Source organism: Hyperoodon ampullatus (assembly GCF_949752795.1).
Source record: "Hyperoodon ampullatus genome assembly, chromosome: 3".
NCBI classification, from domain to species: domain Eukaryota; kingdom Metazoa; phylum Chordata; class Mammalia; order Artiodactyla; family Ziphiidae; genus Hyperoodon; species Hyperoodon ampullatus.
This window is the reverse complement of record NC_136916.1, coordinates 70,439,186-70,464,046: the sequence shown is the minus strand read 5'-3', so window position 1 is coordinate 70,464,046 and position 24,861 is coordinate 70,439,186. Positions and strand designations below refer to the sequence as shown.

The window sequence follows — 24,861 nt, the reverse complement described above, 5'->3', positions numbered from 1 at the left end:
ATAGTATAGGAACACATGGACTTTTTAATTGTAAATGTAAGTACTATATTTTTGTTGCTCCTGTCCAAGTTCATAAATGTTTCACAAAATATTGGTTGTCTTGTGTCATGATCACTCTCTCTTTGAAAAAGAATACATTTTCTAAATCTTGACAACTAACCCCCAAAGTTTTGTCATTCAGAAGAGAAATGGTTGTTGAAGAGCACAGAAGCAAGGGGTTTTGGAGATACCCAATAATAAGTATGAATGTCAAGTCTTAATGGGGAGAAATGGTAGAATAAAACCACACCATGAAATAATAAGTGGTGTCTAAAAATGCCATCATGTGAAGTTGAGTATTGCATTATTGTGAGATTAATGAAGTGACCCGGGCCGGTGGTGCATGCTGCTGGTAGGAGTTCCTGCGGGGTCACGTGGAAGGTCCCTGTTTGGCACTGCCTGACTGTGGTAGTTTCTTCCTACTTAAATATACATATGGACTACACCGGGCCTTGGAGTTGGTTGGAACTTCTGGGAAAACAGCAAGTATTCCAGGAATCTTGTAATTAGTGGTGCCTGTATTATCAACCCAATCCAGGGAGATTGAACTGGGAGAATACTGAGAACACAGGTACCCACCTTCTAGTTCCCTGTTTCTCCACATGGGTTGCTTTTTGTTCACTCCTTCCCTCCACAGAAAATAAGAATTTTAGTGCCCCCATTTAAGAATGTAAGCCTGGCCAGAAGACAGAAACCAATTGCCAATCACATTGTACCAACATTTACATTTGTTATAGGGTTCTTTATCACAGGATTTTATTGTATTTATAATATTAGATGTACCTGGCATTGATAGTTCTTTTTCATCAACTTCAAGTAAAATTTAATGGCAACTAAAATTAAGATATAGTCAGTCTTCTATGCTAATAAAGGAAAAGAACCCATGACACAGATAACTAGAAAGTAATGAAATTTATTTCAAAATATATTTTAGTTTTAGAATGGATTTATCTAAATCTGAGAATTTATAAAACTAAACCAGTGAAAAAGTTGTTTGACATCTTAGAAATTTAAAAGTTGCAGAGGTTCTGTGCTTTTCTTTGTTACTGTTTTTTTTTTTTTTTTTTTAATACCAAATAGGTTTCTGATGTTGAAAAAAGATTCTTCACTATTTAAGCAACTCAGGCAGTTTTTCACCAGAGACAGAAAGGGGCAGTAGTTGCTTGGAGTAATTATCATAGCTTGCTTGCTTTCTGGTGCCCTTTTAATTTTACTTTAGTAGTTTTGAGCTACATGAATAACTACTGACTTAATATACTTAATAGCTGATCATCACACAGCCAGCCAACTTATTTTCCATAGTTTAGCAGAATGATAGGTTATTCTATAAGGGTGTGATGATATTTTATGGAAAGCACGTTGAGGTCTATCTATGAATTTCCATTGTTAGAGCAGAACTACAAATCCCCAAACTACACATTTTATCTTTGTCTTCTTGGGCTAGGATCTTTTCATCTGTTTCCAAGAGCTGTACCTGGCCTTTAAAAGCAATGAAATTACTCTCTGTGACATTCAATCCAGAGTTTTAAAAAATTGTCTACCTTACTTAGCTGCCTTCTCAGAAATCTACTGAGCCTTACTGTCTTCCCCCACACCATCCTATTTTCCCCCGCCCAGTAAAGCAAGACTAAGAACCTACAAAAGTTTAGGTGCTTCTTGTGTACTTACTTTATTCTATTTTAAAAATTATCCTCTAGAATTTTGAGGAAACAACCATTTTAGTTTATAAGGATGTCCTTTGAGCAAGCGTTAGGGTAAAGTTAACTGTGAGCTTTTAAATTATGCTAACAAATTGTTTTTTTAGTGAGTTCAGCTTAATTATGTCGAAGCTAAATATTATCAATTGACCTGTTTATAAACTAGGATTCACTAGATAATATCTGTACCTGACTATTACCACTTCAGAAACCCTTTGTGTGAGGTACTTTGCTAAGCAATAGAGATGTAAAGATGAATTATGACCACTGAGGAGCTTCTTAGGGGTACACATTAAGCAGATTTTACTGCTAACTTTCTTCCTCCCTTCGTGTCCCTCCCTCCCTCCCTCCCCTTCTTTAATAACACAGTGAGAAAAGGTTAAAAATTAAAAGCATCAAAATAGGTCTTGGAAGTCAAATTGATAATCTGCCAATTTTTTTGGAAACATTCATAGCAGGTGATGATCATGATAATAAAGTTATAGTGTTTTAGTAACAAAAAGTAGTTTAAGGTGATCCTCTCAGGTACACTGTCAGAAGTACTAATGGATTTTCAACATCTTCTTCCCCAGTAAGATCTACTTTGCCTTTTTTTTTTTTTTTTTTTTTTGCGGTACGCGGGCCTCTCCCTGTTGTGGCCTCTCCCGTTGCGGAGCACAGGCTCTGGACGCGCAGGCTCAGCGGCCATGGCACACGGGCCCAGCTGCTCCGCGGCATGTGGGATCTTCCCAGACTGGGGCACGAACCCGTGTCCCCTGCATCGGCAGGTGGATTCTCAACCACTGCGCCACCAGGAAGCCCTACTTTGCCTCTTTTAAGCCTCATCTTTTTATATCACAGTTTGACAAACAAAATAAAGCCTATTGACCACTTTCTTATCACCTGCTAATTTTGAACTACAGAGTAGGGTCAGGAAGAGAAGAGGAAATGAGAAACATTGTGGTGTGCTCAGTATTAATAATTAAATAATCAAGGTTATAGGGCCTTAGACTTTAAGAGCTAAAAGGAGCGTTGGAGCTCATCTACTCGTTAGTTTATAAATGAGGCCTGGAAAATAGTGACTATTTCCTGGAAAATATGGCACTCTTGAGTATTTCTATTGGGTCTTATTTTTCAGTTATTAATTGTAAGACTGACTAGCTTGGAGGGAGCGGTAGTAACTTAATGATTATAGATTTTTTTTATTTAAAGAAAAATATATTCCTTGCTTTCATGTACCATATAATTCAAACCAGAGTAGCAAATTGTTTCCTAACTGGAGTTTTTAGAGGAACTGTTTTTGATGACAATAAGAGTATTAGTGTTTACAATATTTTATCAAACCTAAGATATCTTACTGGTTGTAGGACACACTGTTATTTTATTACAGCTAAAAAGAACAAATGCTGCCAATTTAGTTTTGAGACCCTGTCAATTTTATGTTATATCCTGATTTCAGAGATGTTAAAATATGAAAACAGAAAAGCAAATTTTAAAAATCAATGAAATGTAATATATAAGTTGTCTTTCCACAAATAGATATCAGAATCGTTTAAAAACTACCCCTACACCCTTAAATTACTGGAATATTTCTCCCTAGGACTTACTTTCACTACTTTTTGTTGTTCCGTAGGAAATAATACAGTGATAAACGGGCTCAGAACTCAGCTTTCATTTGAATGAGAACAATCCTAATGTGACGAGGTTTTTACAGTATTTTGCTAATAACATTTATCTATTTGTGTGTTCTTTTAAATTATCTTTTAGGTAATTTGTCATTTTTTTCTTAGACAAAACATCTTCAAGGTAAGAAGATGTAAAAAATTTTTTAAATTACCTTTTATGTTAGGAAATTGAGTTGAGGGTATGAGTATTTTGGAAGACAGTATTGCTGTCTGTGAGGTGCCCCAAACTGCCTTCGTATCTGAATGAGAGATTTGTTTAAAAAAAAAAAAAATCCAAAGTTCTACCCTCTAGAGATTCAGATTAGGAGCTCTCGTGTATAGCCTAGGAATATATATTTCTGTTAGAAATATAGGTATTCTGATAAAGCCAGACTGGAAACTAGTATTTAGGAGATGGCTGTTGGTACAGTTTATATATACATATTTATTGAGGCCATTTTCATATACGATTACATGCTTTGGAACTGGCAGGCTTTAAGAGAGTGATGAGGATTGTAGGCATAGGGGTAAGGGGTGATGGTGGTATGAGACTTGGTTCAGATTAGTCAGGGCGTCCGAGAATTTTGAGTAGAGATCCAAAGACCAAAAGAAATGGCTGTGATGTAGAATTGGATAGGAAAGTCCAAAAATAAGAACTAGAACTTATTAAAGGTGATAGGTACAAATGCAAGCCCTACTGCCAAGAGGTTATGCTCAATCTCTTCAAAAAATCACTCACTCATTTTTTTCTGGGCTCTGCTATACCAATACTGTCTAACCCAGTCCCCAGCATTTTCCTTGATAGACACCCTTAGTTATTATTGAAACAAAACTTGATTCCTTTACTTGTCAATTGACCTACAGTGCTTTTAGGAGTAAGATTATTCTGTGCTCCTTTAGGTATGTTTAATTGTATCGTCTACATTCACTTATATTGTGCTTAATGCAATGGCCATTATAGTTTCTTAAGATTTATTCTAATTGAATTGAAGAACTTCATACCTGATTTATGTCCTTTAAGTAGAACAAGAGAGTGAAGTAGATCTACATAGATTCATCGTAAAATAATTTAAAACAATGAAACTTGTCAAACTCCTTAGTTGTTACACGTGAGGAAAATGAAACTCAGATTCTGACCTACAGAAATTAATAACAGAATTGGAAGTAGAACTCAGGGTTCCTGGTCTCACAGGCAGATGTGATTATGTGATTTGGCTGTTACTCAGACATCTAAACTTTATATTTAACATAAACAACTTTTCCTCATCTCTTTATAGAGAAATGAAAAAAACTAAATATATCCAGGTAATCTAAAAATCTCATTCCAGTCAATAGTTTTAATGTACTCACTAGCAAAGTATTTAAACGTAGATTCTAGTAAGTTGACTGAAGTAGTTTAAGCCAGCCATTCTTATGGATCCTAAGCATTCTTAAGTATTAGAGAGGTCTGTTTTATCTGAATACTACTACTTCTACTTAAATATCCATACCATTAAGGTATTTTTTTTCCGACTATGAATCAGGATACATTTGACATAATCTGTCTTTTGCCAGTCTCCATATTAAATTAATACAAAGTGTACCCTACTTTAAGAAAACCTATATGTAAAAATCCAGGTCTGTGTACTAAATGAATTTAATTAAAGGATGCATGCAAATTCTCCTCTTTCAGACTGTTCATTCACATATTCTTCCAATTTCCAAATATTCTCTTGCCTTCAAGATAGCTTTTGATTAAAAAAATTCAATTTTAAATGGTATGTGTCTATTACATAAAGTGATATACCTTTACTATTTAATTCTTAAGTCTTCTCTAATTGAACAATGAATTAGAAGTGCTTGTTTTTAAGGAAAATAAAAATAAATGCAGTCCGTTAATAATGGCCTTTGTCAAAATAATTATTGCTAAATTTTGTTATGTGTTTGTTACCACAAAAGTAATTTTTATAAAAGATAGGCTACTGATGTCATAAATTATACCATATTTTATAGAACCACGTAGTATATCTGAGAATGATAATCTAAAATAAATAATAATGGGAAATTTTCACCCACGGAATTTGGTTGCAGTCTATTTTTCAAATCATTCTTTCTACGAATATTTGCATTTGAATATATCCTGATTCTAAAAATAATATATATTTATTGTAAAAAAAAAGATTGAAATATACAGAAGAGCATAACAATGAAAATCAATATTTTAAAAAAGATTGTTGCTAGTCATTGAGGAGAGGCAATAAAGCATAGGAAAGAGCTTGCTGCCTGGTCTAGAATTTCTGTTCTACCATTTACTGACTGACTTGAGCAAGTTTATGAATCTCATTACTTCAGGGTATGCATCTGTAAAATAGGGTTAATAATATTACCGACCTGATAAGATTCTTATGAAAATTAAGTGAGTTGATACGTGTAAAGTGTCCTGGCATATTAAGTGCTATATATTGTTTTGTTGTTAATACCGGAATATTTTTGTTCCATTATAGCTGAGTCGTTAAATTTTCAGCCAAGCCTGAAAAAAATTTGAGAGCCAATAAATAAAAGTAATAATAAGAGCTAGTATTTATAAAGAATTGTTGTGCAGGGAATTCATCTTTGCTTCACATACATTAACTTATTGATATATTTTTATGCTCATTTTACAGATGAAACTAAAAGAGATAAAGTGACTTGTTTATAATTATAATAATAGAACATATTGCATTAAATTCTTTTGGCATTCAAGGTGTAGAATGGAGTGCAGATTGGTGGGAATGGACAGAAATGTAATATTTTATTAAGAGTGAAGATAAACTTGCTTCACTTGTGATACGAAGTGTCTTGTGTGGAGCTAAGACTAGAACACGGGGCCTCTGAATCCTTTAGAAACTACATCAAATCCTTTAAAAAGTACAGTCACATTGACACAGAGTCAGCTCTCAGTTATGAATGTTAGTGAGGAAGAGATACAGGACACATAATTAAATAACAGATAATTATTTTTTTCCACCTTGGAATAGCTGTACCTGATAGAAGCAGGTTTGTCTTTGTGTTGTAAGGGTGTACATAAACATTGATGTACATTTCTATAACACCTAGGCAGGTGGAAACTGGGAGAAGGAAATAAACAATGCGTTTCATGGCAATACGGGATATTGGCCTGATGGGTAAACCACATTTGAGCTAAGATGATAATTCTGACTTAGTCCTTGGAATTCTTTATAGCCAGTGACTTGATACAGGTTTCCAACTGGAACTATTTTTTTTCTCCTAAGTTATTTTCAAAATTTGAGACTAGGCTATAAAATCAAATTGATAATTTTTTGTTCAAAGAGCAGAGGTGTTTTAAAAGGTAACAATATGATGTGTTATCTTAACAATATCACCCACTCTAGAACTCTTTCTCATACATTCTTTCTTATTAAGCCTTCACAACTTTGCAGTGTGAAGAATACCATCCTAATTTTTTCCCCCTTTGCAGATGAGGAAACAGGCTCAACTGAGTTCCTTGCTAAAATTTAAAGGTTAAAAAATTTTGTTAAGTGACAGTTGGGACTGACTCAATCTTTCCACAACGACACTGTCTCAAAGATAAATTATCTTAATACAACTTGGCATAAAAATGATTTTGCAAATGGTAGATACCACTGTTGTACGGGATAGACATTCATTAAAGCTAAAGATTCTAAATTCACAGAATCATAGAATGCAGAAGTCGAAGATATCCAGGAGATCATTTTGACCTTTGTTCAAATGTTTTTGATTGCCCCTAGTAAGAGATATTTTACATAGCATTCCAGTACTCATATGCATATCTGCCTGTACATATAATTGAAGCAAAAGTTTCACAGAACAGTAGGTGCCAGTACTATGTGGAATGCATTCTGATTTTTTCCCTTATTTGGTTTGCATTAAATGGATTGGACTACCCACTAATGAATTGCAGTTGGCAGCTTGAAAAACATTGATCTAGGGCAACTGACCTGAATCATGAATTTGTGAGATTTTATTTTATTTTTTATAGACACACTAGAATGTACAAAACAGTGCTGTTACTTAAAGTAATTACTTTAGGACTGACTATAGTACACTTATTCTGATGATGTTTGCATTGCTCAAAACCATTCTAAAGATTCTAGTTGGAATAGTTGCAAAAACCTGAACACGCTTAAATATATTCTGTTTTGGCAGATTTAAAGTCACTTTAGCAAATAAGGTGGATGATCAGTCAGGCATGCTGTTAGTAAATTTCAGACACATAAGACAAATTGCAGCATAAATATTTCACATTAGAATACAGTGTTGATTTTATGATTAATCTCAATAACTGAGAGCAATCATATTATTCTATAGATACAAAAAGTATTTGGTAAAGATTTATAGTTGAAGAAATGTTGAAACTGGGGTTTGATAACTGTTAGTAAGAAGTTAAAGAGTAAGGATATAGGCAAGTATATGTCTCATCTGCTTTCAAAAAAAAGTGGATATAAAATATGTTCTAATCCATTAAAACGGTAATTTGTACCCAAGGTGCTATTAGGAGACCATAAACTGCTTCCCTAAATGTATTTTTATGGTTTAATAGATATTAAGACTTAATTCTTGAGTTTCTATTCTAGTAAACATAAAGAACTACAAGTGAACAGTTTTGAAGTCAAACTTCTATATGCCGTTGTTTTCCCTGAAATAATTTGAGTAGCTACTTAGGCATTTTTGTTATCTTGACTTTTTTCCATGTCCTAATCTTACTGCCCAGGTTTGTTATATACATAATTAACAGAAAACCTAATTCTGATTTTCTACTGTATGTTAATTTCATTACAGATCAGTAGTTAGAAAGTAACCCTTTTAGAATTCTATGCCGGTTTTTCTTCTGTCCTATTTTTCCATTATCTATGAGACTGAATCTTTGCCTTCACTGGCTTTTTACCAGTTTGCTTTCTGTTTTCATTTAAAATATATCAAAAGTGTTATCTTTTATTTGCTCCCTACCCCTACACCTTATTTTTATTTTCTTTCATCCTAATACTGGCATTCACCTTTTCACTTTATCTTTTCACTCACTAGCTAGAGATGATCGCTATGGAAAATCCTGCAGACTTGAAGAAACAGTTGTATGTGGAATTTGAAGGAGAACAAGGAGTTGATGAGGGAGGTGTTTCCAAAGAATTTTTTCAGCTGGTTGTGGAGGAAATCTTCAATCCAGATATTGGTAAATATTTTAGTGATGTGATCATGGTGTCATATCTTTTTGAATTAAGAATTTATTTACCTAGGTTTATAAATATTTTCAGTTACGAAGAGCAACAGAAGGAGATTTTGGTATGGATTACCTAGAGTCACAGATAATGACTGAATTTGTGGACTTTGGGGATTGATCCTGCATCACTCATTTATTCAAGTTCTTATTTAGATAACTTAGACAAATATTTTATTTTCTATTTTTTGGCCACATTGGGTCTTTGTTGCTGCGCGTGGGCTTTCCTCTAGTTGCGGCAAGCGGGGGCTACTCTTTGTTGCCGTGCGCAGGCTTCTCATTACGGTGGCTTCTCTTGTTGCAGAGCATGGGCTCTAGGTGCGTGGGCTTCAGTAGTTGCAGCATGCAGGCTCAGTAGTTGTGGCACGTGGGCTCAGTAGTTGTGGCTCACGGGCTGTAGAGCACAGGCTCAGTAGTTGTGGCACACGGGCTTAGTTGCTCCATGGCATGTGGGGTCTTCCCGGACCAGGGAGTGAACCCATGTCCCCTGCATTGACAGGTGGATTTTTAACCACTGTGCTGCCAGGGAAGCCCCTGGAAGGTGGATTCTTAACCAGTGGGCCACCGGGGAAGTCTGACCCATAGCATTTCTGAGACAAGAGTTCCATTGAATAATGGTCTGAAGACTGTTGAGATTGTCTCACAAGTGTATCATGCTTCAAAGTTTGGAAACACTGGCTGATATCAAATTAATTTGGTTTATTTGCTACAGGATTTCTTGGGCTTAATATTGTAATGTTTTCCCAAACTTTTGAACTCCAGAACCCTTCTTCCATCCTGCATCTAATAGTATTTGCTTCCCAGAAGAGTTTTCATTGAACACAGTTTGGGAAAGACTGATCTATAATATATCAGTCTAAAAGTGAAGAATTTGGGTTTCACTGATAGACAAAGTAATAGACAAACTGGGCAAAGTAGAACAGGAAAAAGACAACAGCTTCTTAGGTAGTATACTATTGTATAATTCTGATCTGATTCAATTTCTACAGTATAACTAGTTGATTACTGGGTTTGCTTACTTTTAAAATTGAATGCATGACAGTTACAGGAAAAGAATTTCTCAAAAGCTACCATCATAATTGTGAAGAATGTGGCAGAGAGTATACAGATCATTTCCCTTAAGCTTTGAGAATTGGACCGTTAAAGTCTATTGATTCTCAGTATGTACAGTGAATTGACTTTTCTGTAATTGCTCTTAGTCTACTTGCAAATGAAAATAGACATTTTGAGTTCATGACATAAATATAATAGTTAAGACTTTGTATTTTAGCTAATGTTTGTTAATCAGAAAGCTATGCCATTTTGTATGTAATTCATTCAAGGTAAACCTAGACACATAGAACCATGCCCTTTTTGAGATAGAAAATTTATGAGCTTCATAAATTTGGTAAACTTTAGCTGTAGGTTCTGATGTATCTAAAAAAGTTAAACATTAGCTATAAAGTATATTTACATTATATGCAGAAATACTTTTAAGAAAAAACATACATTAAACAGTTCCACTTGATAGTAAAACAATTAAAATGATGACAATAGAAATATCAAAAAGGAATATTTTAGAAGAGCCACCCTTTATGGAGCTTTTCTTCCAGGGACCTGAAAATAAATGTGCCCCAAATGGTATCTCCTTGAACTTTAATATTATTATCTTTCACACAGAAAGATGAGAGTAGTGACCTGTGTAATTTACATTCTGATTAATTTGTAATTTATTGCCCTTGAGACCAAGGGCATGCATTTGTGATAATTTCATCAAAGTTATTAATTGTAATTATTTTTAACTGTTCTGACTCTGTTAATACCATATTTATAATTAAATGAAGTTTTTAAGCACTTAAGTGGATGTTGTAAATTAGGCCTGCAGAAAAAGTTGGATGTAAACTGAAATTCAAGTATGAATTGGATAATTTATAAAATGTTATTTCATGAACATTAAATTGCATTAGAAAAATGTCTTAGTTTAATTCATGTTCTTATGATCAAGGGGACCGTTTAAATTTCCCTTTATATTTAACCTAAACTGAATGTGAAAATGAAGAAACATTTTCAAAGCTTTTAAAAAACTTATAAATTGATTTATATGCTCTGTTGATTTCTAAAGTTTGTTCTATTGGAACTTCCCCCTCTTTTCCAGACCTAATTCTTAAAATATTTTCATTCAGTTTCACAGTAGCAAGTGAAAAACATTTTTAGTAAAATGAAATTGTTAATTCAATTAAAATATCATTTAACTTTTATCTTAGATATTTCTTTAAAGGGAAGGAGATAAATCTACCTTGGTAATGGCTATTCAGATTCCTGTTTTTAAATGAGTGATATCAAAAAGGTTTCCAAGCTTGCATTTAAAATAGCGAAGACCATGTGAAACTGAAAGAAGACTACAAATACAAATTACTTTTGTTTTACTTGGCTCACAGTTAATGTGTGTATTAAATGGGTTTGGTTTTGGGGCATAATCTAAGTTTATCAAGTTTACCTGAGTTTAAGTACTTGGCATCTTTGTTAGAAAGGTGCTGGAAAAACTTCATGGAACCATTGTGCAATTTGGGGAAAACACAGACTTTTACTTAATGAAATTCAAAATTGTTTTTTAAAGCAGTATGTGTGGATTGAATATGTTTTTATAAGTGAAACATTTTCAAAGTATGATTAGCCTTTTTTCCTTTTGCATTTATTTTTCAACGATTGAGTGGATAAAGTGTGAATGCAGATTAACTTTTCATTTGTGTTAGTAGAAGATGAGAGAACTTGAATTTAATGAACATTTTCCCTAACTTCTTAGAAAATGCCACCAAAATGCTTTATTACTTTATTTCTTTGGCTTCTTAAAAATATATGCTACCATTTGCCACAATTTATAACATTCATATGTATTTGAACTTTGTTTTCTCAAGTGCCAATGTAAGAGAAAAAATATTTCTATACGTAGTGCACATAAGCTTACATGTATAATTATTGTATATTTTTATATTTTATATGTATAAATATTTGTTCATCAGTCTGTAATAAAATGTGAAAGTAATGTATTTTTAAAAATCATTTCTTATAGGTATGTTCACATATGATGAATCTACAAAATTGTTTTGGTTTAATCCATCCTCTTTTGAAACTGAGGGTCAGTTCACTCTGATTGGCATAGTACTGGGTCTGGCTATTTACAATAACTGTATACTGGATGTACATTTTCCCATGGTTGTCTACAGGAAGCTAATGGGGAAAAAAGGAACTTTTCTTGACCTGGGAGACTCTCACCCTGTAAGTCTTTGGTCATTTTTTCTTCTCTCTTTTAGATTTTATTTAAAAGCAAATAAAGACTTTCATTTATATAAAAATTTTAAAGCTTTCATTTGGAACCTTTGTTAATATCTATACCTAGTAAGATAAAGTTGCTTTAATCTGTCTGAAGTACCATGAACACTTAAAAAGTCGAAGGGGAACTTTTTTACATATTGCTGTCAGCAAGCTGGCTTTGTAAAGATTGATTCTGTAGGAAAGTGTTTTTAATTTTTTGTTTGTTTGTTTGTTTTTAATGAAATCATGAAATTGCCCAGTTAGAGCTGCGCTGAGTAAGGGGCTGGTGGCTACAGCCGCTCTTTAACCTTGAGACACCTCTAAAGTTCTCATAAGAGCGCAGTGTGAGATCCATTGCTAAGTAGCTGGTGTGGGATTTCTCAGCAGAGAATGGGACATCACCAATGACTGACAGCCTTTCTTTAGTTTCTACATATAAACCATTGACAGGAATACTATCTATGCTTTAATTTTTATTGTTAAAGGTTTTTTTTTTTAATCTTTTCCCAAGAAGAGTGATACAAACTGTTGTATTTTGTAGTTCTGTGGTAGCCTTAATTTTCCATTTCTGATTGTTAGGTGCTATATCAGAGTTTAAAAGACTTATTGGAGTATGAAGGGAATGTGGAAGATGATATGATGATCACTTTCCAGATATCTCAGACGGATCTTTTTGGTAATCCAATGATGTATGATCTAAAGGAAAATGGTGATAAAATTCCAATTACAAATGAAAACAGGAAGGTAATAAATGTTTTTATGTCATCCTTGTCTTTTCTCTTTATTAACAGAATTTTAAATCATATATGCTTGTAGTTTTTAAAGGAGTATCTAATACCATCCATACAGAGACCCAAGAAATCAAGTAACCAAGTTATTATAAAGGAAATAACCACAGTTTCCTAAATTTTGGCTGTAAGCTGGTATGAGAGCACTTGGTTGGGCACTAAGCCCCTTTTAGAGAAAGAAGGCATGCGTAGGAGGTAGTGAATGGCTTAGTGTGGCTGTGGTATAAAGCATGAAGTGGGGTGTTTCTCATATTGAGCTGTAGAGGGGAGGGAAACAGGGACCTTGTAATTAAGGTCCTTATAACCAAACAGATGATAATTGCATTCAGTGTACTCGCACATATATGTGCCTTAAGTATACATCTGAAAAGTACTAAAGAATACTTTAAAGAAATCAGTTTCGTGTTTTCTGTTGACTAGAAAAGTATGCATCTGGAAACAGGAATAACCCAGAACATAACAGGGAAATTATGATATATATAAAACCTTTAGTAAGTGTGTGTTTATATTAATTTTTGATAAAATATTATATTCACTAAGGATACAAAACTATATTTTCCATTTATGATTTGGTATAGTAGCTTGTGTATCAATGAAAACGCCAATATTTTTGTTGAACTGGATACAGTAGGCAGCTCCCCAAATATTCTAGAATAGAAAACATGAGACTTCCTTGTTTGCTTATACATATCCACTACATTGCACTTTATTAAAAATGTTAGCTTTTATAAATTGATGTGTAAATGGTTTAAATGTCTCTTTGTTTGCATACCTAATTGAGAGAACTTTAAAATTGTATCAACTTACTTGTGCATGGCCTTTTTACAGTTCAGTATTGACTATAATAGAGAGCTGTGAAATTGTTAAAGGTATTTTATTAAAAGTATTTTCCTTTGTGTGTGTAAAGTTTGAATTTTAAAAAATATTCTTGAATGTTGTTTCTTTGGGAAAATAAAAACAAAAAAGTTATGCAGCCCTGTAGCTCGTTGTGTTTTGTTGTACTGCATATTATAAGATGCTCTTGTGGTTAATATTTTCTGCAGGAATTTGTCAATCTCTATTCTGACTACATTCTGAATAAATCAGTAGAAAAGCAGTTCAAGGCTTTTCGGAGAGGTTTTCATATGGTGACCAATGAATCTCCTTTAAAGTACTTATTCAGACCAGAGGAAATTGAATTGCTTATATGTGGAAGCCGGGTAAGAAAGCAAGGGTTTGCAAAAATATCTTCTGTTGATTAATTGTTTGTAATGGTGTGGTGTAGATGTTAAGACATGTTTTCTTGAATTTGCAGAATCTAGATTTCCAAGCACTAGAAGAAACTACAGAATATGACGGTGGCTATACCAGGGACTCTGTTGTGATTAGGTAAGGTGCTTAATTCTTAAAAGGAAGATTTAATTCACCAAAGGGATGTGTGCTTTATGCTTTAGACCTTTGTCTCCAGGTTTTACTTCCCAAATAAGCAAACTCACAAATTCTCAATCTATAAAATTGGAGGTATATTTGTAATATAATCAATCACCAGTTCTTATTGTTAATCTTGTGATTTATTTCCTGACTGATGTGTTTTATGTAAGTGGGATGTTTTTTTCTGCATTGGGGGTATAAAGTATCTCATATTCCTAGTAATTCTGGTTAGAATGTGCTTACTGCCAGTTACATGATGAGGAAAATAGAACTATCACTTCCGAGTATTTCTCCTTTCTTTTGAACTCTGTGAAATGTTACTTACCTACCCTATATGAAGCATCTTTTGTGTGAAATGGTACATTCTTTGATTTAATCCTTACAACATGGCAAGGTACATACTAGAATTGTTATTGTACATCTGAAGACTCCAAATTCTCACAGAAAGAAGCAGAGATTCCCAGTCTTAACTGCTTCCAAGCAAATGCTATTGTCTTCTTTTCTTTACTACTGTCCAGTCCTGAAAGACATAGGCTTCTTCCTTTCCTGCTAAGGTGGGTTTAAGGGGACAAAGATGCCCTTCTAGCAGTCACTGGTGGAGTGAGGTGGGAAGGCATTCCTGGAGGTTGTCTCTGAAGGTTATTACTCTAAGACTCAAGTGTGTGAAAGCCATAATGAATATCAGTTGTATCTAGAAATAAATAATATTTTATGTTATTTTATGTTCTGTTATTTTCTTTTGTTCTGTTATTTTATTCTTCATTCTGGTTCGTGGGAGGTTACTGATATTTCTTCTATTTAGCACACCCTTGGTCGTTTCTAGCAGCAGTCGTGAGCTTTTTTACTTTTAGCAACCACGGTTCTGCTGTTTACTTGAAGTTCAAAGGTGACCCATAAAAGGGTTGAGATAACATGATGAAAGGATAACCTCACTTGTGAGTATTATCACAGCAGTATCTCTGTTAGTGATATTATTGATCACAGATAGTTATGACTGTGTAGCATCTTAATATTTCCCTTAGAATAGTTGAAGATATCTTGTGCTCCTCCTTATGGAGAAATTACTTTTTAAGTTAAGGTCTTAATTTTATTTCTATCTTTTATAATAACATAATTCCTACTTGATACATATCTTAAGATCATATGTGAATGCTTTAAAAAATTTTTTTGAAGTATAGTTGATTTGCAGTATTGCAATGTTGTGTTAGTTTCAGGTGTACAACATAGTGATTTTTTTTTGCAGATTATATTTCATTATAGGTTATTATAAGATTGGATATAATTCCCTGTGCTGTACAGTAAATGCTTGTTGCTTATCTATTTTATGTATAGTAGTTTGTATCTGTTAATCCCATACTTCTAATTTGACTCCCCACCCCCACCCCCATCATTATGTAAGGTCTCTCTCTTTTTTTTTTTTTTTTTAAATAGTTTCTGCTTTATAACAAAGTGAATCAGTCACACATATACATCTGTTCCCACATCCCTTCCCTCCTGCGTCTCCCTCCCTTGTAAGGTCTCTCTTTATGTCTTGTAATTTTCTTTGCTCTGAATCTGATATGACTGTAACCATTCCTGGTTTTGTATTGCTTTGCTTTTTTGTTTGCATGATATATCTTTTTACTTTTCAACTTATCTATGTTGCTGAATTTGAAATGAGTTTCTTAAAAATAGCTGAGTCATATCTGTCAATCTTTGCCTTTAATTGGTATATTTAGGCCATTTGTATTCAAGGTAATTATTGATATGTTAGCACTCAAGTCTGCCATTTTATTTGTTTTCTGTTTCTTTCTTCTTTATGGTTCCTTGTTGATATCTTTTTGCCTTCTGTGGGATACTTAGTTATTTAAACATTTTTAAGGATTTCATGATTTTAGTGTTCTTTTTTTGTGTGTGTTGCTTAGTATAGTGTTCTTCATGGTTGCTGTTGGTATTACATTATACATATGTGATATTGCTATCAAAATCTCTTCCTGTGAAGTATGGAAACCCCACTTTTAAATATCGTTGTCTTGAATATTAATGCTGTTATAATTTTTGTAGCAGTCATCACATATGATTTATAAAATTCATGAGGAGGATGGTAGTCTGTTGTATGTACCTGTATTTCTACTATTTCTATTCTTTCTTCTGTTTGCCTCAGAGTCCATCTTTTGTCACTTCCTTTAGTTAGTCTTCAAAGGCAGATTTGCTAATGACAAATTCTTTTAGTTTTCCTTTGCCTGAGGGTGACTTCCCCTTTATTTCTGAAGAACAGTTTTGTTTGTGCTATTTGGGGTTTCTTAGCTTCTTAAGTCTGGTTTTGTGTCTTTTTCCAAACACGGGATGTTTTCAGCCATGATTTCTTGAAATACTTTTTCAGTACCACTCTGTTTTTCCTTTTTTTTTTTTTTTTTAATATTCCTTTATTTATTTATTTTGGCTGCACCGACTCTTAGTTGTGGCATGCGGGATCTTCATTGTGGATGTGGTATCTTTAGTTGCGGCTTGTGAACTCTTAGTTGCGAGATGCATGCAGGGTCTAGTTCTCTGATCAGGGATCAAACCCAGGCCCCCTGCATTGAGAGTACAGAGTCTTGCCCACCGGACCACCAGAGAAATCCCTCTTTTTCCTTTCTTTCTATGCCTCTAATGATACTAACGTTCAGTCATTTGTCATAGTTCCACATGTACCTGAGGCTCTATTTATCTTTTTTCAGTCTGTTTTCTCTTTTGTTCAGATTTTTATCCTTGGTCATCTTGACTCTACTATTGAGCCCATCTCGTATTTTTCTCTTACTCTGTTTTTTAGTTCTGTAATTTCCATTTGGCTCTTTTTTATTATAACTTCTAATTTTTGCTGAGAGTTTCTGATGTTTCAGTTTTGAAACACAAGAACTTGTAATTGCTTGTAGAATCATTTTTATGACGACCTCATTAAAATCTTTGTCCAGTATCTTATTCATCCGAGTGTTGACATTGGTTGATTCTCTTTCTTTCATGTGATTTTCCTGGTTCTTGGTTTGACAGGTGATTTTGGATTGTATGCTGGACATTTTGGCTGTTTTGTTAGGAGACCCTGGGTCCTATTACATTTTTTACTTTAGCAGTAAAAAAAAAAAGTGTGGCTGAATACTGTCGTATTGTGTAGACACACATGTTGGTTATTTCCAACCCTGTTAGGAGAATGTCACAGTGAATCATCTTACATACGGATTATTCCATACATATGTAGAGACATCATTAAATTGGGAATTGGTGCTAAAAGTGGGATTGGTGAACCAAATGGTAGATACATATGTAATTTTGCTAAATACTGCCAAATTCTCCTTCACAGAAATTGTGACATTTTGCACTCCCACCAGTAATATATGAGTATCTCGTTTCTTACAATTTCCCCAAACCCAGTGTGTTGTTAAACTCAGCTGTTTACCTGTCTGTTAGTTGAGAAATGGCATTTCAGTGTAATTATAATTTGTGGTTTTCTCATTATGAATGAGGGAGGTTGGGCATCTTTTCTTATACTTAAGAGCTGTTAGTAATTTTTATAGTTCTGCTCATTTTGCTGTTCATTTTGATTTTTAGAAACTTTATATTTATATTAGGGACATTAGCACTTGAATAAATTGGCAGATATTTTTTCCTAGTTTGTCATTTGTCTTTTGACTTTGCTTACAGGGGTTTTTTGCAAATGAAAACTATTATGTTTATGCAGTTAAATACTTTGTATTTCTTTAGTTTTTTTAAAATACTTTTTATTTTTGCTTTTCTGTTTCTGACCTCCTATGTCCATAGTAGAAATTTTGGTCATATTGTTTCTCCTTTAGTTACCACATAAATTAGCTTTATTTCCAAGTTTATTTTGCATATTTCTTGAGTATTTTAGAGACTTCTAATTTCTATTTCAGATTTGTCCCATCTCTCACTGAGTTCCATGTGTGTTTATGTGGCCCAGTGCCTTCTACCTGACTAGGGCCAATTTTCATCAGCTGCTTTCATCCCTTTACAACCAGAAGCTACTTTCAAGGGATACCTCTGCTTTCCAGGGTGCCCCCTATCCCTTTCAGGCATGATGTCTTCCTAAGACTGCCATATTTGGTCCAAGATACTTTCCTCTTGCCAGTGCTCTTACCTGCCCTTAGTAGTTCACTCTTGGGGTGGGGCTCTGCCCTTTTGGGGTGAACCCTAGCCCATGTTATTCTGCACACCCCATTCTTCCACATAGCTCCTGCTGGACTCTGCTAGTGTGGACTCAGGTGTATATAAACTCCAGTTTACATGTCAGTTTGAGTTTTCCACTCTGTTTTTCTAGTTAACTTAGGCATAGATTATGGGTGTTTTTATTGGACTTTGTCTCCTTTATGTACTGGATGGGTTTTAGAAGATGTGAGTGGGATGCAATCAATACAGCTACCACTTTAATGTAGAAACAGAAAAGCTTCTTTTTTTCATTTTCAGTTTTCTAAATAGTTGCATTCTTAGTTCACAGTTTTAATGTAGAACTTAACACTTACAGGAAAAGAAGAATTTTGCTTAGTAAGTGTTTTCATTATATAAATTGATAGTAGTAACCCTAATATTTTAAATTCTAATTTTTTAGAAAGAACCAAAAAAACAGCTAAACTCATCACAGTGACCACTGCTGGTCTGCTACTTCCTTTAGGGTTTGTCTCCTCTACTCAAGGGCACCCGTTGGTCTGCCTCTTCAGGTGTGGCTGATTCAGTTTGGCTTTAGAACACTCCTGAAGGGTGAGGAAGCTTTTCTGCCCTGACAAAGGGCTCTGGGTTACAGCAGACTTGCTTTTTCTTGCCAGCCACCCAAAAGGAATGACCTAAACTGTGGTATGATTTCTCTCCTTCCTGAGAGATGTGCCTGTACGTTCCATGTCCAGTTTACTGTTGTGTAGTTTTTTTTAAATTCTTTTCTCTAGGTGAATGGGGGGTTTGCAAGAACTGAAGGGTGGGGAGGATATTAGAGTGTCAGGGCAAGGAAGTGGAGAGAGCCAAGAATTCTAATAAAGCTGCTAAGCTATGTTAGAAATAATGGCATTGCACCAACAAAAATACTAGCATTTTGGTAATAGAAATTGTATACTGAAATACTAGAATATCAAAAACTATAATTGTAATTATGGACGTAGGAAGTAGGACATTCTCTGCCAAATTTCTGGAAAGAACTTTCAAATAAATATTAAAATGCATTCTTCAGAAAACTAGAGCTTATCAATGAATTTGGTCAAGTTGCAGAATACAAAATTAATATATAGAAATCTCTTGCATTTCTATACACTAACAATGAAAGATCAGAAAGGGAAATTAAGGAAACAATCCCATTTGCCTTTGCATCAAAAAGAATAAAATACCTAGGAATAAATCTACCTAAGGAGAAAAAAGACCTGTGCTCCGCAAACTATAAGATGCTGATGAAAGAAATCAACGACAACACAAACAGATGGAAAGATATACCATGTTCTTGGATTGAAAGATTCAATATTGTCAAAATGACTATACTACCCAAGGTAACCTACAGATAATCCAATTCCTATCAAATTATCAATGGCATTTTCTAGAACAAAATTTTTAAAATTTGTATGGAAACAGAAAAGACCCCAAATAGCCAAAGCAGTCCTGAGAAAGAAAAATGGAGCTGGAGGAATCAGGTTCCCTGACTTCAGACTATACTACAAAGCTACAGTAATCAAAACAGTTTGGTACTGGCACAAAAATAGAAATACAGATCAATGGAACAGGATAGAAAGCTCAGATACAAACCCATACACCTATGGTCAATTAATCTATGACAGAGGAGGCAAGAATATACAGTGGAGAAAAGACAGTCTCTTCAGTAAGTGGTGCTGGGAAAACTGGACAGCTATATGGAAAAGAATGAAATTAGAACATTCTCTAACACTAAAATAAATTCAAAATGGATTAAAGACCTAAATGTAAGACTATACTATAAAAGTCTTAGAGGAAAACATAGGCAGAACACTCTGTGACATAAATTGCATCAATATCTTTCTGAAATAATGAAAATAAAAACAAAAATAAACAAATGGGACCTAATGAAACTTAAAAGCTTTTTGCACAGCAAATGAAACCATAAACAAAACAAAAAGACAACCCACAGAATGGGAGAATATATTTGCAAACGAAATGACCAACAAGGGATTAATCTCCAAAATATGCAAACAGCTCATGCAGCTGATGATCAAAACACAAGCTAATCAGAAAATGGGCAGAAGATCTAAATAGACATTCCTTTGAAGAAGACATACAGATGACCAAAAAGTACATGAAAAAATGCTCAACATCGCTAGTTATTAGAGAAATGCAAATAGGAACTGCAATGAGGTATCACCTCACACTGGTCAGAATGGCCATCATCAAAAGATCTACAAAAAATAAGTGCTGGAGAGGGTGTGGAGAAAAGGGAATCCTCCCACACTGTTGGTAGGAATGTAAATTGATACAGCCACTATGGAGAATAGTATGGAAGTTCCTTAAAAATTAAAAATAGAAGTAACATATGATCCAGCAATCCCACTCCTGGGCATATATCTGGAGGAAAGGATAATTCGAAAGGATACATGCACCCCAGTGTTCATTGCAGCACTGTTTACAATAGGCAAGACATGGAAGCAACCTAAATGTTCATCAGCAAAGGAATGGGTAAAGAAGATGTGATACATATGTACAATGGATATTACTTAACCATAAAAAAGAATGAAATAATGCCATTTGCAGCAACATGGATGGACCTGTAGATGATCATACTAAGTGCAGTAAATCAGATAGAGAAAGACAAATACCATATGATATCACTTATATGTGGAATCTAAAAAAAATGATACAAGTGCACTTATTTACAAAATAGAAACAGACTCAGACTTCTGAAACCAACTTAATGGTTACCAAAGGGGACAGGTGGGAGGAGAGATAAATTAGGAGTTTGGGACTAACATATACACACTACTGTATATAAAATAGATAATCAACAAGGACCTACTCTGTAGCACAGAGAACTCAGTATTTTGTAATAACCTATATGGGAAAAGAATCTGAAAAAGAATGAATATATGTATAACTGAATCACTTTGCTGTATACCTGAAACTAACACAATATTGTAAATCAACTGTGCTCCAATATAAAATAAAAATTAAATTTAAAAGATGTATTCTTTCACCAATTAAAAATGTTTTTAATTATTTTCCAAAATCTTAAAAATTTTTATCTGAGAAGTAGTATGTTTTTTAAATTTATGGATTATTATTCAAACAAGCATGCCAGGATTGCTCTTAATGTGCGTGCATTTTGTTTTTAGAGTAAGTTTAACAAGCATCATTATAACATGACTTTTATCACATAGGTTTTAGGAATGCCAGGGATTAAATTATTCTCTTAAAATAACTGCAGGTGACAGATATATCAGAATAATACCCCATCTCCCCTTCCACAGCACACACTATTGATATTGATTATATAATAATTGTATACTTTTATATTAGTACTTTTCAGTGTGTGGGTTTTTATTTTTTTTTCTTTTCCTATTCTTCTGTCTCTAATCTGTATCACCTTCTCCCCCAAAGTTGTGTAAGGTATGAGCAGACAAAGAAAACAAAGGAGGGGTAAATAAAATGTATATACACACGTAGACAAAATAAAGAAGGAGGGGTAAATAAAATACACACACACCCGAAGACATCCGGAGTTAAGTTTTCACAGTACACACATTTTGTCTTTTGTCTGTTACTGATTATATATTTACAGTTTACATAATTATTTCCTTTTGTTGGACACTTAGGTTTACCATTTATTACTGTTGTAGATAAATGTAGTGATGAACAAAAGCTTTTATATTTTTAAAAACCGTTTCCTTAAGATAAATTTGTGTAGTGGAATTCCTAGGTCCTAGATGACCAGAAAAGAATCTTCAGGGTACTTGATATTAACTTCCAGGTTATCTCCTATTATGGTTTTAATGCAAATCATAAACTTACATTAGTGCTCATTATAATGAATGCCAAACTAAAATCAGTGTTTTATCTTTTCTCATTAGGGAGTTCTGGGAAATCGTTCATTCATTTACAGATGAGCAGAAAAGACTCTTCTTGCAGTTTACAACGGGCACAGACAGGGCACCTGTGGGCGGACTAGGAAAATTAAAGATGATTATAGCCAAAAATGGCCCAGACACAGAAAGGTAATTATTAAATTGTGACTGTATACTGAAAACCTTGCATTTCACATTACACATGTGTGATGTATCTGGAAGCTTCTGAGCACTTTTGCAATTTTATATAGAAATCTCCAAATCACATGAAACATTAGTTCAGAGAATATTTTGCTGTTAATGTTTGAGAAAATTTTTAAACACTGGCCAGGTTAAAAATTATTATGGACTTCACTTGATTTGAAATTTTAAAAATTGGTGTGATTAGTTTTTGATTGAGAATTTTTTAATTGAAAGCCATATTATGTCATCTATTTAGAATGGTAAAGTTGAGGCTCAGGAGATTGTCTATTCAGCCCTATATTATGCTAGAATCACCAATTTCATAGTCCTTACATTGTGTTTCCTCTCCATTGTGTAAGTTAACATTTGGTGCATAGCGACCGTATGTGAGCAGTAGTATATTTAATAGCTTGAATTATTAGTTTTCTATTAGTTTTCTACATTATTTGGTATTGTCTGTATTGTTTGGCATTAATGTAAATTTATTGGTTATCAAATGAATTACATAATCATAAAGAAATATTTCTAATAAGCATTAAAGAGCCCAGACTTTGAAATTTTGGAAACGAGGTTTGAATATATTACCTCCACCTTTGAGTAAGTTACATAACTTCTCAGTTACTTCAACTCTACAGTGGGGAAACTGACACGCAGTCTGTAGGTTTATTGTGAGAAAATTTAGTTAAACGAGCTCTCAGGGTTAAGTACCTAAAACAATATCTGGTATGTAGTAATAATTTTGTGGATGCAATATGTTATCATCAACCATCATCATTATTAGCATTGAGTAATTTATGAGATAGAGACAAACTGCTGTTTGGTAGTTATATGGCAAGAGCAGAAAGTTTATCCATGACTTCTATTAATGTATAGTCTGCATTGCAAACCATCTCAACATATATACCATCTAAAGTAGGATCATTTAATACTGAGCGTATTTCCCATGACTTATTTTCCTATTTTTCCCCTTTCTCTCTATATAGGTTACCTACATCTCATACTTGCTTTAATGTCCTTTTACTTCCGGAATATTCAAGCAAAGAAAAACTTAAAGAGAGATTGTTGAAGGCCATCACTTATGCCAAAGGATTTGGCATGCTGTAAAAAACAAAAAAAAGGGGGGGGAGAAAAAAATTTAAAATTTTAATAAATATAACAAGAGGGATAAAATTGGTGGTGATAGTGACCCAGTACAAAAAGGCTGTAAAATAGTGAACCACAGTAGTCACCTATGTCTGTGCCTCCCTTCTTTATTGGGGATACGTGGGCTGGAACAGCAGATTTCAGCTACTTATATGAACAAATCCTTTATTATTATTATTTTTTTTTTTTTTTTGCGTGAAAGTGTTACTTTTTCTTTCACTTGTATGTACAGAGAGGTTTTTCTGAATATTTATTTTAAGGGTTAAATCACTTTTGCTTGTGTTTATTACTGCTTGAGGTTGAGCCTTTTTGCATATTTAAAAAATATATACCAACAAACTACTCTCCCAAGGAAAATATTGCCACCATTTGTAGACCATGTAACCTTCAAGTATGTGCTATTTTTTTGTCCCTGTATCTAACTCAAATCAGGAGCTGTATTTTTTTTTTAAACAATTTGCTTTTGAAACTTGAAGTCTTGAAAACAGTGTGATGCAGTTGCTGCTGTTCTAGTCCCCAAAGAGTTTTCTGTGCAAAATCTTAAAATCAATAAAGATGGAAGGGAGAACTTGGAATGTTTAACTGCAGCCCTCAGAACTTTACTTTAGTAACAGCACAACAAATTAAAAACAACTCATGCCACAGTATGTCGTCTTCATGTGTCTTGCAATGAACTGTTTCAGTAGCCAATCCTCTTTCTTAGTATATGGAAGGACAGGGATTTGTTGTTGTCGTCACTGTTGTTGTTGTTTTAAGTTTACTGGGGAAAAGTGCATTTGGCCAAAAGAAATGGTAGTCAAACCCTTTGCAAGAAAGGTAGGAAGTTTGTTGTTTATTATAAACATAAAGCATGTGAAAGTGCACTTAAAATAAATTTTTTATTAATTGCTTATTACCCGCATTTTAAATAGACAATCCAAAGTCTTCCCTTCATGTTGCCATCATCTTATCTAATCAGCCATTTTATCAAGGCACATGATCAGTGTTGGAACATAATGGAAAGGATGGCTACTGTGCCTTGTTTTACCTAATCATACAGTAAGCAGAGACCTGGAAGTGAATGGAACTATTACTCTTAAGTCCTATTTACATTGTTTGTCCCCAAAGATTAAAGTTTATTTCAAAAAGTAAGTGTTAAATAATACTTTCATGTACTATGGAAAAGTACAGGTTGGTTTAAATTACTGGACATTCAGAAGTAAGTAGTTTCTTCCCCTTTCTAGTCTTCTGTGTCTGTGTTGTTAATTTCTTTTATTGCAATATAAAATAAAAGGGTTATGTATTTTTAACTGAGAAGAGACATATTGATATATCCTTTTACTACAAGTTACAGCTAATGTGCTGAGCTTGTGCCTCAATGATTCTTTTAACTGACTATGACAGATCAATTTGATGATTTGT

At 33.8% G+C, this 24,861-nt stretch overlaps 1 protein-coding gene across 2 annotated transcripts in view; it reads left to right on the top strand.

The window, feature by feature from the left end:
- The window catches only part of UBE3A (ubiquitin protein ligase E3A), a gene marked incomplete at its 5' end in the record, with an annotated part of 59,660 nt that extends 35,596 nt beyond the window's left edge, over nt 1-24,064 (top strand). The window contains 7 exons of one of the 2 annotated variants that reach the window (XM_079700210.1): nt 8,423-8,567; nt 11,662-11,867; nt 12,483-12,647; nt 13,735-13,890; nt 13,986-14,059; nt 22,141-22,284; nt 23,301-24,064. In XM_079700210.1, the coding sequence (XP_079556336.1) occupies nt 8,423-8,567; nt 11,662-11,867; nt 12,483-12,647; nt 13,735-13,890; nt 13,986-14,059; nt 22,141-22,284; nt 23,301-23,421 (1,011 nt within the window). In that variant the 3' untranslated portion in view covers nt 23,422-24,064. The remainder of the gene's footprint in view (nt 1-8,422; nt 8,568-11,661; nt 11,868-12,482; nt 12,648-13,734; nt 13,891-13,985; nt 14,060-22,140; nt 22,285-23,300) is intronic. The other variant, XM_079700211.1, reaches the window with a different exon arrangement.
- Between the last annotated feature and the right edge of the window lie 797 nt (nt 24,065-24,861).